This window comes from Anolis sagrei, chromosome 2 (genome assembly GCF_037176765.1).
Source record: "Anolis sagrei isolate rAnoSag1 chromosome 2, rAnoSag1.mat, whole genome shotgun sequence".
NCBI lineage: Eukaryota > Metazoa > Chordata > Lepidosauria > Squamata > Dactyloidae > Anolis > Anolis sagrei.
Genome location: NC_090022.1, coordinates 25,223,167 through 25,237,205, shown reverse-complemented (window position 1 = coordinate 25,237,205; position 14,039 = coordinate 25,223,167). Strand labels below are relative to the sequence as shown.

The 14,039-nt window shown below is 40.8% G+C and overlaps 1 protein-coding gene across 1 annotated transcript; it reads right to left on the bottom strand.

Moving 5' to 3' along the window:
* Window positions 1-2,846: 2,846 nt before the first annotated feature.
* LOC132765113 (antigen-presenting glycoprotein CD1d-like) lies at window positions 2,847-13,806 on the bottom strand. The gene is made up of 6 exons (XM_060759299.2): window positions 13,133-13,806; window positions 10,768-11,049; window positions 8,961-9,242; window positions 8,248-8,538; window positions 4,209-4,311; window positions 2,847-3,133 (listed from the first exon to the last, which is right to left on the bottom strand). The coding sequence occupies exons 1-6, from the start codon at window positions 13,185-13,187 to the stop codon at window positions 3,085-3,087; spliced, it is 1,062 nt and encodes a 353-aa protein (XP_060615282.2). The 5' UTR covers window positions 13,188-13,806; the 3' UTR covers window positions 2,847-3,084.
* Window positions 13,807-14,039: the final 233 nt, after the last annotated feature.

Here is a 14,039-nt window from a genome sequence, read left to right as displayed (position 1 = left end):
CAATCTTGTATTTAAGTTTCTTTAGCTAAGGGTCTTCAAGTACTACAACTCCCAAATGACAACATCAATCCCCTCCCCAACCCCACCAGTATTCAAATTTGGGTCTATCGGGTATTTGTGCCAAATGTGGTCCAGTTAATGAAAATACATCCTGCATATCAAATATTTGCATTACGATTCATGTTGTTGTTGTTCATTCGTTCAGTTGTCTCCGACTCTTTGTGACCTCATGGACCAGCCCACGCCAGAGCTCCCTGTCGGCCGTCACCACCCCCAGCTCCTTCAGGGTCAGTCCAGTCACTTCAAGGATGTCATCCATCCATCTTGCCCTTGGTCGGCCCCTCTTCCTTTTTCCTTCCACTTTCCCCAGCATCATTGTCTTCTCTAGGCTTTGCTGTCTCCTCATGATGTGGCCAAAGTACTTCAACTTTGTCTCTAGTATCCTTCCCTCCAATGAGCAGTCGGGCTTTATTTCTTGGAGGATGGACTGGTTGGATCTTCTCGCAGTCCAAGGCACTCTCAGCACTTTCCTCCAACACCACAGCTCAAAAGCATCGATCTTCCTTCGCTCAGCCTTCCCTAAGGTCCAGCTCTCACATCCGTAGGTTACTACAGGGAATACCATGGCTTTGACTAGGCGGATCTTTGTTGCCAGTCTGATGTCTCTACTCTTCACTATTTTATCGAGACTGGACATTGCTCTCCTCCCAAGAAGTAAGCGTCTTCTGATTTCCTGGCCACAGTCTGCATCTGCAGTAATCTTTGCGCCTAGAAATACAAAGTCTGTCACGGCCTCCACGTTTTCTCCCCCTATTTCCCAGTTGTCAATCATTCTTGTTGCCATAATCTTGGTTTTTTTGACGTTTAGCTGCAACCCGGCTTTTGCGCTTTCTTCTTTCACCTTGATTAGAAGGCTCCTCAGCTCCTCCTCGCTTTCGGCCATCAGAGTGGTGTCATCTGCATACCTGAGGTTGTTAATGTTTCTTCCAGCAATTTTCACCCCAGCTTTGCATTCATCCAGCCCCACACATCGCATGATGTGTTCTGCATACAAGTTAAAAAGGTTGGGTGAGAGGATGCAGCCTTGCCGTACGCCTTTCCCAATCTTGAACCAGTCTGTTGTTCCGTGGTCAGTTCTGACTGTTGCTTCTTGGTCCTTGTACAGATTCCTCAGGAGAGAGACAAGGTGGCTTGGGATGCCCATCCCACTAAGAACTTGCCACAATTTATTATGATCCACACAGTCAAAGGCTTTAGAGTAGTCAATGAAGCAGAAATAGATGTTTTTCTGAAACTCCCTGCCTTTCTCCATTATCCAGCGGATATTGGCAATCTGGTCTCTCGTTCCTCTGCCTTTTCTAAACCCAGCTTGAACATCTGGTAACTCTCGCTCCATGTATTGCTGGAGTCTTCCTTGCAGGATCTTGAGCATTACCTTACTGGCATGAGAAATAAGGGCCACTGTACGGAAGTTGGAGCAGTGATCCTTTGCTGGAGATTACGATTTATAACAGTAGCAAAATTACAGTTATGAAGTAGCAACGAACATAATGTTATGGTTGGGGGTCACCACAACAGGAGGAACTGTATTAAGGAGTCATGGAAGGAAGGTTGAGTACCTGGGATCAGATCCTGGGAGACAGGACCTGTCTGGAAGGGCTCTAAGACTGTTTCTAACTCCAGTATTGAAGCTTCCTTAGATAAACTCAAGTTCAGTCTAATCAGTCTTGTTGATGTTCCCCAGGGCTCAGGCAGACTGCCTTGCAATCTTTTTAGCAGACCATAGTGGGTTCGGAATCTCTCATGTTCGCATAGTTGTTTTTTCTCCTTTTATGATCGGAGGTGCCCCCCCCCCTCCCCCACTTCCAGGGCTTTGTAAAAGATACTTCAGAATCAGGAAATCAATAGTTTTGCCAAGGACACAAGGCTGAATTGATCCCATAATCCCCTATCTCTCCTGTTTTTATGAATGTTTTTTCCCCTGAGCTTCCATGCACCCCTCCCCCATGAACTCTTATGAGTTCTTATGAACTTTCATGAACTTTATAGGAACTTCTATAAACTCTTGCCAAACTTTATGAACTTTTATGGACTTTGAGGGGGCTGACATGACTTCCCCTTAGACCCTGCATGAGTTCCCCTTTTCCTATGAACTCTGTGTATGCTCCCTTGCCCCCATTCCTCATTCACTATATGTATGTCTATAGGCTAGCAACTCATGGCTCTTAGAGTTTCCAAACTCCCTGAGCTGATAATTCCCTAACAAAGGATTCAACCAGATCCATTTGCATGGACGATAGATGACTCTCTCTATCTGGACCTCAGAGGGCTGATAACTAGGCCCTCCAGATTAATGAAATCTATGGACCCAACACAGGACATTTCCTCATCTGCAAGGAACTGGGGATTTGTCATTGCCTCCCTGCTGTGCCACACCTGAATCTCCAAAACTCATATCTTTTTCATCAATGAACTCCATATCACAGGATAGTAAAAACAAAGGACCTGGCCTTTCGGGGCCAGACAAAAATGTTAATTCAAGAAACAGAACAATAACTCAGTCCGGGCTTGAGAGCCTGAAGCTATCGCTGGGTCATTTGGCAAACACCGGCCATTCTTAATCCAGTCAGCTAGACATTTCTTCATTGTTTCCCTGTTGCCCGCCTCCCTTCCACCTCATTGGTTGGACAGCCAAAAGCAAGGCCAGGGCCCTCATTGGATCTCCTCCTGGTTTGCTGATGTCACAGCCATTCATAACAAAGCCAGGTCAGGGCGGGTGGGCATGGGAACTTTTGAATCTGAAGGCTATAAATATTGTGTTTTTCTGCCCAGTGAATTATGTCAGCTCCTGGGCAGATTACTGTGGTCATCATCCGTTCCAGCTGGAATGAAATAAACATCTTGGTGGCTTTCCTTCAACTTGGTGAGACTTTATTTTGGGAAAAAATAGGGAAAAATCTTCTTTGGTGCTTGCTGTCTCGACACGTGTTCCGGATCCTCTTTTTGGGTTTGGCCAGTCTCTGCCTAGGCAGGGCCCCCCAAATTCATGTTCGACATCACTTTCTGATTCTTTGTCATCCCCTGTTACTGCCTTGTGGTTTTTGAGATTGCTTGGCTGATCTCTTCATTTTGTCTGGAATGAGAGCAGAAAATTGCATCCAAAATGGCAAAATTAACTTTTGGGGTTTTAAAAACTATTTTCAGGCTGCAGATAAATGGATCTCTATAGGCTAGGAGTGATAAAATACGCAGCAGATACATCAGTGTCCACCTCTAGATAACCCTTGCCATATTCACTGTTCAAATGACCACTGTTTAATGTACTATATTCTGGGAAACATTTTACAGCATGCAGACTACAGACTAGTCATAATGACTGGCATAATCTGAGCATGAACACAAAAACATTCATCTTCCATTGAACACTCATATCCTCAGTACCAAAGGATGCAATGGAGTGCATGATATAGTTACAAGATATTTTATGGGAGAGTAGATGTTTTGGGGCACTGAAAAGAACACTTCTAAAGAACTACTATATTTTGTGCATTGGCATAATCTCTGTCCCTAACAGCTCAGAGATAACTGGGTAATCAGTCTAACAGCTGAAAACCAAATTGCCTTGCATAAGTACATGTGGATATATACCACTGAAGAGAAGATTTTAGTCAAATGAGTTTTTGGCTCCTCTCTGGAAGAGGTTATGATTTTCAAATGGTTGAGAATGCCATTTTTCTGCAAAACATTACAGAGATTCTGGTTTTCCAAAAAATTTTGATCTCTAAAAATGTAATGCCTTTCCAAAACCCTATAGGTTGCAGACAAAAGGGACATTGAGTCATATGATCATACCCATAGGGACATGTATGCAAAATGTCAGAGATGGGTTTTTTCCCTTTGTGATAATGTCCTATGCGTCCCAATGTGATTTTATTGTCACTGTCCATCAGAGGGTGAACATAGAGTTGCACTAGAAAGCCTAGAGATGCCTTGAAAGACCATGCTAATCAAATCCATAAATCATCAAATTGGCAGTTCCAACTCCCTGCAGGTGAATGTTGGCACTGGGTTTATCTCAATTCCGTATTTTTATTTTTTTTTAGTGGGTAGAAAGTGGAAAGAGTCCCCATTTGTTCAGAATATAAGGAAAAACCATTCTGGATCAGACCAAAGGCCTGTCAAATCCATAATGCCAACACTGTACTCACCGATGTTTCTTCTGCAGATAGAGTAACACTCCAGCAACTACAGCAAGTGTTGAAGCCATGAGCAAGACTACTGCTACAGTTACTCTATATCTGTGCTTCCCTTCTGGAGAATGTGGAGAGACACAAACAGAAAAAAACAAACGTGATTCCACAAGGAAAAGCAACAGAAAAGCCTAGTCAAATTTCCAATCTTGTATTTAAGTTTCATTAGCTAAGGGTCTTCAAGCACTGCTGCTTAAACTCAGCATTTCTCAACCTTCCTAATGCCGCAGCCCCTTAATACAGTTCCTCATGTTGTGCTGACCCCCAATCATAACATTATTTTCGTTGTTACTTCATAACTGTAATTTTGCTACTGTTATGAACCGCAATCATAATATAAATATCTGAAACGCAGGATGCATTTTCATTCATTGGACCAAATTTGCCACAAATACCCGATACGCCCAAATTTGAAAACTGGTGGGGTTGGGGAGACTGATTTTGTCATTTGGGTGTTGTAGTTGCTGGGATTCCACCAATAATGGAATTGAATTGAACCAAACTTGGCACACTGAACTCCCATGACCAACAGAAAATACTGAAAGGGTTTGGTGGGCGTTGACCTTGAATTTTGGAGTTGTACTTCACCTACATCCAGAGAGCACTGTGGACTCAAACAATGATGGATCTGGACCAAACTTGGCACAAATACTCAATATGCCCAAATGTAAACACTGGTGGAGTTTGGGAACAATAGACATTGAGAGTTATAGATGTTGGGATTTATAGCTCATCTGCAATCAATCAGCATTCTGAATCCCACCAACAATAGAATTGGGCCAAACTTTCCATGCAGAACTCCCATGACCATCAAAAAATACTGTTGGTCTTTGGTGACTCCTTTGACACCCCCGAAGACCCCCAGGTTGAGAAACACTGACTTAGCTCAATATTGGTGTCCCAAAAAAAGCCTGTTTAGCAAGCCTTGCAAAAACTGATTTGTAAATAGTAAGTGTTTGATTGTTATACTACTTTTATATACTTATATACCTGGGGTCACATAAAAAATTCATGGGGAGAAAGCCCTGCTTTACAGCAGCATATTTAGTAATTTTAATGTAATATAAGCTTTCACAGCTAACAGCCAGTTAGGATACAAAAGACAGCTTAAAATTCAACACCCAAAACTATGAGATAATCCGGAAACCAGAACTCAAACCACCTGAGGCATGAAAAAAGAGATTTCCCTTGACTAAGTCTCTTTTCCAGATGCTTCCTTAATCAATGTTGACCAGACTAAAGAAAGATCTTTTCCCTGTCTTATATAAAGGAGCTCCAGTCCCATGCAAAGACAAAAAAGCATTGTGTTTACAGTCAGATAGCGATTTCTTTGCTAATGAGCGAGTTATCTTTTGCTTTGCCTGGGAATCTGCGGGCAGCTTGATTAAGCTGCTCTTCCTATTTCCCAACTTATTAATTTTGTCACCTAGCAAATGTCTTCTGAATTCTCCCCTTTAGAGAAAGGCTGCTGCCCTGGGCCTCCAGGAATTCACAGGCCTCTCTCAGGAATTTGGCTTTCAGTTTCAGGGACACAGCTCTCACACTTTGGACTTAACTTAGGCTGACTCACAAAATCATCATCCCCACTGACATTAGGTAAACATGACGATTAACATTAAGATTCAAACATGACGAAGCGGATTTTTAGCTTAGTTAGTTGTGTGTTAGTAAGATGTATGTTATAGTCCCAATCTATTGTAATTGTTGTCTTTATGTTCTATGTTTTGTACACCGCCACGAGTCGCCTTCGGGCTGAGAGTGGCGGTTAACAAATGCAAATAATAAATAATAAATAATAATAATACAACATCAGGTATCAGTGGTGGCTGATTAGGTACAACATTAGGTATTATGACTGCATCACAACATCTAGGGCAGGGGTCCTCAAACTAAGGCCCGAGGGTCGAATACGGCCCTCTAAGGTCATTTACCCGGCCCTCGCTCAGAGTCAACCTAAGTCTGAAACGATTTGAAAGCACACAACAACAACAACAACAACAACAACCTTATCTCATCAAAGCAGGCGCCCACTTCCCATTGAAATACTAATAAATTTATATTTGTTAAGACTGTTCTTCATTTTAATTATTTTATTGTTTTTAAGTGTTTTTGCACTACAAATGTGTGCAGTGCGCATAGGAATTCATTCATGCTTTTTTCAAATTATAATCCGGCCCGCCAATAGTTTGAGGGGCTGTGACCTGGCCTTCTGTTTAAAAAGTTTGAGGACCCCTGGTTTAAGAGCTCACAATTGGGAAAAATGATCAAATGGATGGAAGGTTGGGAATGAGAAAGAAGAGAAGGGAGGGGAAGAAGGGAAGGATGAAGGAAATGAGAAAGAAGAGAAGATAGGGAAAGGAAGGAAGGAAAGAAGAAAGAAGATATATTCACCCCATCACATACAATGTACTTTTGTCCATTTCTACAGTAATCCTCAGAATTCTGAGCTATAACACGAGTGAGTGTAATTCACGCCCACACCACTTTCTTTTTTTTAATGCAAAAAGGGAAAATCTCAGAATAGCGGAAGTCAAAAATCTAGGTCTAAAAAGGGGGAAAATATAGCAACAGCTAAGTGGTAATATATATTGAAATTGCGCAATTCCTAATGAAGAAATACATTTCAAAAAATGACTGTAAAAGAATCATGCCAGAGGATTACTGGTGAGAAAAGGAGTATTGATGCTCATTTAGATACTGCCTACAAGAATGCCTATTCTTGAACGTCACTACAGCCATCTAACCTGGGTGAATCTGACGTTAAATTAAGCATCTTCAACCATTCCCATGCATGTGGGAGCTCTTCAGATGATTGCTCCCTGATTCCATAGTCCTGTGTTTCTACACACATTTGAAACAGTTTACAGATGGAGTACCATATGTGACTGATGGAAGTATTATTTATTTATTTATTTATTTATTTATTTATTTATTTACAGTATTTATATTCCACCCTTCTCACCCCAAAGGGAACTTATGGCATATCACAGAACACATATATGGCAAACATTCAATGCTGTTTATACAGTGACAAGACAGACAACAGATAGAGGTACTGTATTTATATGGGCTTTTTTCTCATCATTCAGTATCTTTGGAGGCCTTGTTCCATTCCGGCCACAGGGGGTGCTCCTTGCCAAAGAGCTTCTTTGTTCGTAAACTTTCCACCAAAACACCGTGTCTAAAATTCCTGTCCGCTTAATGCGGTTCCTATTAATCTACTCATGTTGCTGTTTTCGATCTGTGGTGGGGAGGGGAGCTGGGCTGATGGTCAGGACCTCATCCTGACCCGGATTCAAACTGTCAACCTTTTGGTTGGCAAGATTTACTGCAGCTGCAGCTGGTGATTAACCTGCTGTACTAAAGCTGGCCCACAAAAGTAGTTTTGTGTCATGTGATGACCTCCATGGGATTCTGTAAACTGTTTTAAAAGTGTGTAGAAATGAGAGGGAACCCTGTGTCTGATGAGGTCATAAGACTCCTAAATCCCTTTCATATGTACCCTTTTGAAGTCAGGTGTCACCTATCCTATCTCTGTGTGTGTTGGCTAAGTACTTAAACATTTGTTTCTTTCTTTCTTTACGATACTTATAGCCCACCTTTCTCAGCCATACAGTGACTCAAGGCAAGTTACAGATTGGCACAATTCGATGTCAAGCATTCATAAAAGTGCCATTAGAAACAATCAACATTACAATATAAAACATAAATAAAAACCATTAAAGCATATAATAATCGGTGTCATCTTGTAACATCGTCTGGCTATTCCATGTTCATCATTCATTGTTCCGTGTTATTTATTCTGCTGCATTCTCAAAAGCTTGTTCAAAGAGCCAGGTCTTTACTTCTTTTCTTTTTTTTTTTGGAAAGTCAGGTGGGAGGGGGGTGATCTAATATCCCTGGGGTATTGAGTCTTTTATGTCAAGAAATAGTGTCCTAAGTGAAAGCATATTTTTCTAGATTCACAGATATACTTTTTCTACATCAGAGAACTCACCCCATGGGATGACAAGACTTTCCCCATCAAAGCTGCTGTGTTGTATCTTGCAAACATAACTGTGTGAAGTCTCTGTTGACTTAACAGCCAGAGAACTCCTGATCTGGTAGGTCAGGTCATAGTTAGGCAAGATGGTGGTGGAATTGATCCTTGAGCTGGTCAACGCCACTTCGTCCTGAAGCCAGGAGATGTTGATCAGGTGGGGATAGAAACCCGTCACTCGGCAAACTAGTAGGAGGGAGTCAGTGGTTGCAAGAGGCTCCTGGGCAAAAACCACAGCAACAGGTTTCTCTGGAAAACAGAAGAGTTCAGAGAGGTTTTTGGGATTCATGGCACATTAAATTCTGGGCTTATCCTTCTGGAATATAACATTCACACAACTACTAGGGTCATCGTTTGAAACTCTTCTTTGGAAATATAATCTCCAAAGACCGCTATATTCTTTATTCAACAACACTGTATGAGCTCCTATGCCTTCAAGCTCCATTTCAACTTACTGCGATCGGAAGAATTTAAAAGCTTTTTCTAAGGCAAAGAATCCTCACCGGCGGTTTTTGGTAGTTCCATCCACAGTAATAGATCCTACAGCCCCTACTATGTGTTGGTGGACTCCCATCCCAGTACTAACCAGGGCTAGCTCTGTTTAGCTTCCAAGATCTGGCACCTTTAGAATTACGTAAGAACATTTATAAAATGCTATAATCCAGTCTTACCTTGCCTATGCAGAGTTTCATTTCCAGTCTTGAGAGAGCTCTCAAGAATGTCAATACACTCATTCAATAGCAGGCTGCGCATGTTTGCAGTTGTGCCCTTGTCCCTGTTGAGGAAATCTTGAACAGCAACAGCAAGCTTATTGTCTTTTTGGACAATCCAAGTTGCATTGTCAATACTGTATCCAAGAACATCATATCCATTTGCAGCACCTTGATAAAAACCTCTCTTTGTCCCATCGGACCCAATCTCACAAAAAAAGAAGGACTGTATAACAATGGGATCTGAGGGTTGAAATGTGGAAACAATCAGTGAATGGGAAACAAGGGAAAATAATGGGAAGAACGAGATAGGAATCTTTCTCTATAGTAGGAATGGTTAATATTCCCTTCAGATATTTTGGGAGAGAAGGACAAAGCTTAAGGACTATTTCTGTGAGACACATTCCACACATGGAATATATACCAAAGGCAGCTTTTCAGATATTTCATCCCAAGACACTGACAGGCAATATGGCCTCTATGGAGAATGTCCACATTCATGCCTTTGAATTATTTCCTCAAAGCTTGGGACAAATATTTTTGGGCAACAAACCTATAAATCCCCAACCAGGACAGGTCATGTTGACAGTAAAAAACACATGGGTCTCCTCCCCTCTTCTCCTCCCTCTTCTGTCCCACTTTGAAACCCTGTTGGCTGCACAGCCAGAAACAAACTGGAAATAAAATATAATGTACTGGTGGTGGTGGAGAATGGTGGAGTCAGACAGTACAGTCACTCCTCTATTTCACTAAGGTTAGGGGCACAGGACTCCCACTGAAGTAAAAAAATTGTGAAGAAAGACATTGCTATTTCTTTACTTGAGAGAACACCACTCTAGGAAAATCTGTCTTTCAGCGTGATGTTCTGGTTGAATCCCAACTGGAAGCTGATCTAAAGATCCCTAGAGACATGTTCTCCCTAGAAACCTCTAGGTTCTCCAGCATGACCACAAGAGATTGACTACAGAATCACACTGAAGGATCTACATATTACTAAATAACGTTGTAGTCAAATCTGTGAACATTCAAATCTGCAAAGTCAAAAGCACAAATGTGGAAGGAAGACGGCAAAAATGAAAAGCCTCTCTCATATGATGGTCAAAGGCTGAGGATTGTGACCCAGTTGTAGGTCTGAGGGCCAAAATACATTATGGGCCACTCTATTCTATTTTAGAATGATTTTATCATAATATCCAAAAGAATCGGAGGTTCAGAAAAAGTTTAAAAGGAAACATTCCATAAAACAAGGCTACTTGTTTGGTTTTGGACAGAATTGCCCTTTTAGAGGCTTCTAGGAGCAGCCAATTCTCTGTGCTTTGAACCAAAAATATTATAGGTTGAGTACCCTTTCTCTGAAATGCTTATGATTAGAAGTGTTTTGGATGTCGTTTCAGAAATGAGACCCAGATCTAAATGAAATTCTCTTATGTTTCACATACATCTCATAGGTATACCCTGAAGGTAATTTAATACACAAGATTGTTAATACTATTGTGCATGAAACAAGGCAAAAGTGTTACTATCTCAACCTGTATGTGAATAATTTCATATTTTGAAGCATTTTTGATTCCATAATCACAGATAAGGGAGGCTCCATCCATATTCTTTTGCAATGAATGACAGTCAGGGCCATAGAAAGAGTTGGAAGCACCCAAATGGCCTACATACCATGAATTCCCAACTCATGACGAAGGCACATAGCCTTTCCTCAAGAGAAGGCTAGCAGCACATCCTGAAGAACAGGACTAGTTATAACTCTTGTACTCACAGCTGTAATTTGAAGCTGCAACTACGTTGTTGATGAATTTCTTGAAGTCTATAAAGGAAACTCTGAAGAACTGTTCCAGTATTTCCCATTTTAAAGGCGCGAGGGCACTTTTGGCCCATGGTTGGAGGAATTTAATCTTCCAAGTGTGGGTGTCAAGCAAATGGGTCTCCACGTCTCCCAGGAAAGCAATTGTTCCCATTATTTCAGTGGCACTCGTATTTTGGAATGATATGGTCTGCAACATTCGAAAAGGCCAGAGTCCCGCTGGGAGATGAAAGAAGGCTGGATGGACACACAGAGAAATGAAAAGATGTTAAGATTTCATCGTTATGTGTTTTGCAGTAGGGGAAATCAGAACATTCAGATTTCATGTTTTGCAAACTCTGGTTTTATTATCTTTGTTTTTGGCTTGTTAATTTTGAATCCTGCCACTTCTCCATATTCTTGTAACATTTCCAATAATGGTTCTATACCGTTCAAGGACTCTTCCAAGACTATCATCAGGTCATCTGCATGTTTTATAGGTTTGATCTTGTATTGTAGTATTTTGAAGCATTCACGTTCTCTAATGTTCCACATTAATATTTCCACTGAGAGAATGAACAGTAGTGGGAAGAGTGGGCAACCTCCATGAGGCATTAACATGTTAAGTCTCAATTTACTAGGTTTTTTACATGTTGATTGTTGTAAATTGATTTTATATATTATTGGTCCCAAACTCCGTCTTTTCTAGTAGATATATGAAAATTTCCCAGTTCAATTTATCAAAGGCATTTTCAGCATCCAGAAATACTAACATTACTTGGTTTTCATTGTGATGCTCCACAATACTAGAATGAATAAAACTTTTGATGTGCTATTTCACAATTGTCTTTTAGATAGAAAGCCATTTTGGGTTCATTCTTGGAGGACCCTTTTGGGTATTTCTGCTAAGATTGAGCTAAATTATTTATAATCACTATTTAAAAGTGAGATAGACCTATAATTGTTCACTTGTCAGATCTTGATTTTCTTTTGGTATTAATGTTATTGTTGCCTTCTCCCATGCTTCTGGGTTTTGTTTTGTTTTTGTTTTTCATTTTAGGATCAATTTGCATGTTTGTTTCAGTGGAATATAACCATTTTTGAAACAATAATATATTGCCAATAAACCATCAGTACCTGGAACTTTATTTATCTTTGTTTTTGTAATTACATCTAGAATTTCTTCTAATGAAATGGGGACATTTAGCAGCTATTGTTGCTGCTGCAAAATACTCGAGAGTTTCTGGTTTCTCTTCAGATTGTATAAATCTTTTGTTTTGTACCAAACTCTGTTTGGTACAAATGTTTTGGGCTTCAGCTTCCAGAATCCCTGATCATTGTCCAATCATTGGGTTAAAGTCCAAAGCACCTGGAGGGCCAGAATTTGGGGAACAGTGTCCTAAACCACATGTGTCACACTCAAGGTCCACTATTTCATTTAATGCTGGACTACAACTCCCGTATTCTTCATCATTAAACATCATGACTAGATGGGAGTGTAATACTGTAACATCTGCAAGGCTTCAGATCGTTCTGTTTAGCCAGGAGAGTGGGGCTTGATTTTAGATACAAGGCTTGTAGATGTGATGTCTAAATTGTCATTTAACTTTTCCCCAACCTCAGAACCACAAGTGCTATTGGGTTGTAATTTCCATTATCCCCAATCCACATGGCGGATAACATTTGGGGACCCAAACTGTGTAAAGAGCACAGACCTCTAAGTAAAAAAAAAAGATCAATAGTTGGCTCTCTGTATCCATGGATTCTCCGTGCATGGATTCAATGGCCTTTTGAAGGCAACCATAAGGCTGATGTGTCCCTCGATGAAAGTGAGTTTGACACCCGTCCTAAACCATCAATGTCTCTAACAATAAAAAGCCTTGTGATACTGTAAACTTTTTGAGCCTTTAAAATTGTCCTTTATACAAATGATAGTCTAATTTCCCTGCAATCCCCCCCCCCCCCAATTATCTATGTAAAAAATCAATTGATAATTTTGGTTTATATTCTCAAGACCTCGTGAAACTACAACTCACAGGATTCCATAACACTGAGCTGTGGTAATGGTGACAAACTCCATTCATTCTACAGTGTGGATGCAGCCCTAGTTAGACAAAAATCTCTCCTGAGGCATAAAGAAGTCATTTTAGCAATTGCCTTCCAGTTCAAATACACATAAGATTAATACTAAGGAGCAGTCCATGGTCTGGACCACAAGATTACACAGCTGCTTTTCTGCTACAAATACCAACCAGTTTTCAAGTCTGGCTACATTTTGGCTCTCTTACCTGATGGTGTTTAACATCCTATATGGCCCTCTAGAATTCAAGAATTCACTTACCTGCTCTGGCTCCATAGAAAAGAATGATCAGGAAATATCTGCAGGACATTCTCATATTTAGATGGAACGATGGTGTTCCACCAAGAAAGTAAGTACAGTGTGACCTTGCCCTTATTTCTTAAAACCAATCCACAGCTGACTTTCTATGTGGTGTTTTTGTTCCACCGTGTTAAACAACAGATGCTGAGCAATGCAACCACATCAACAAGTACAGTTGTGCTTTCTGTCACTTCAGATGGGGCTGGTGATGTTTTCCAACCCCAGCCCCCTGTACCTCCTCCCTATGGCTGCAATTTGGCAATGCAGCTCATGGTTTAAATGTTGACTTTTTTTTTTTTGTTTCAGTTCTGTTTATATTATGTTTGATGGTTGGCATGAGCATGAGTCATATTCTTGGCTGAGAAGTTGTCTTATTTTTGAAAGAGCTGATTCATTTGAAGGAAGGAAACAGTAGCATTCCCAGTTCCTTTATCCAGGCAGGCTTTCTAAACAAACCACTGTCATTTGAGGGAAGGAGAAGATAATGTGCCAAAGCTGATTTCCAGTCCAGGCATTTGAGGAAATGAAAATCGGGGGTTCAAAAGCCACTACAATCTAAGCTTCAGGCCACATCACACCACTTGTTGTCATTAGAAAGAAACTGTGACCATGTGGGGGACTAACTGTAGTTATTTTTCCTCAATGAAAGATAAGCGCAGATGACAGTTGTGTAAAAAGAAAATGTGCCTCTCTGTCCTTTCAAACAGTGCTATTCAAAATGATGATCCTTGGATGAATGCTGGTCCCAGAAATATTAAAGATATGTCACCCAAGAAAATAGGAAGCTGAGAAGGGCCATTAATCTGGTTCTAAAGTGTCACTTTTCGTTTTCAGACCTACTTGGAGATCCCAAGGACTCCCTGGTGAT

What these genes read in the sequence shown, in the direction of transcription:
- LOC132765113 (XM_060759299.2), bottom strand. Translation starts at nt 13,187, where the DNA reads ATGAGAATGTCCTGCAGATATTTCCTGATCATTCTTTTCTATGGAGCC. An exon ending in TGCAGCTTCAAATTACAGCT is followed by an intron (nt 9,243 to 10,767) that starts GTGAGTACAAGA and finishes TTCAACCCTCAG; the next exon opens with ATCCCATTGTTATACAGTCC. An exon ending in TGAAACTCTGCATAGGCAAG is followed by an intron (nt 8,539 to 8,960) that starts GTAAGACTGGAT and finishes TCTGTTTTCCAG; the next exon opens with AGAAACCTGTTGCTGTGGTT.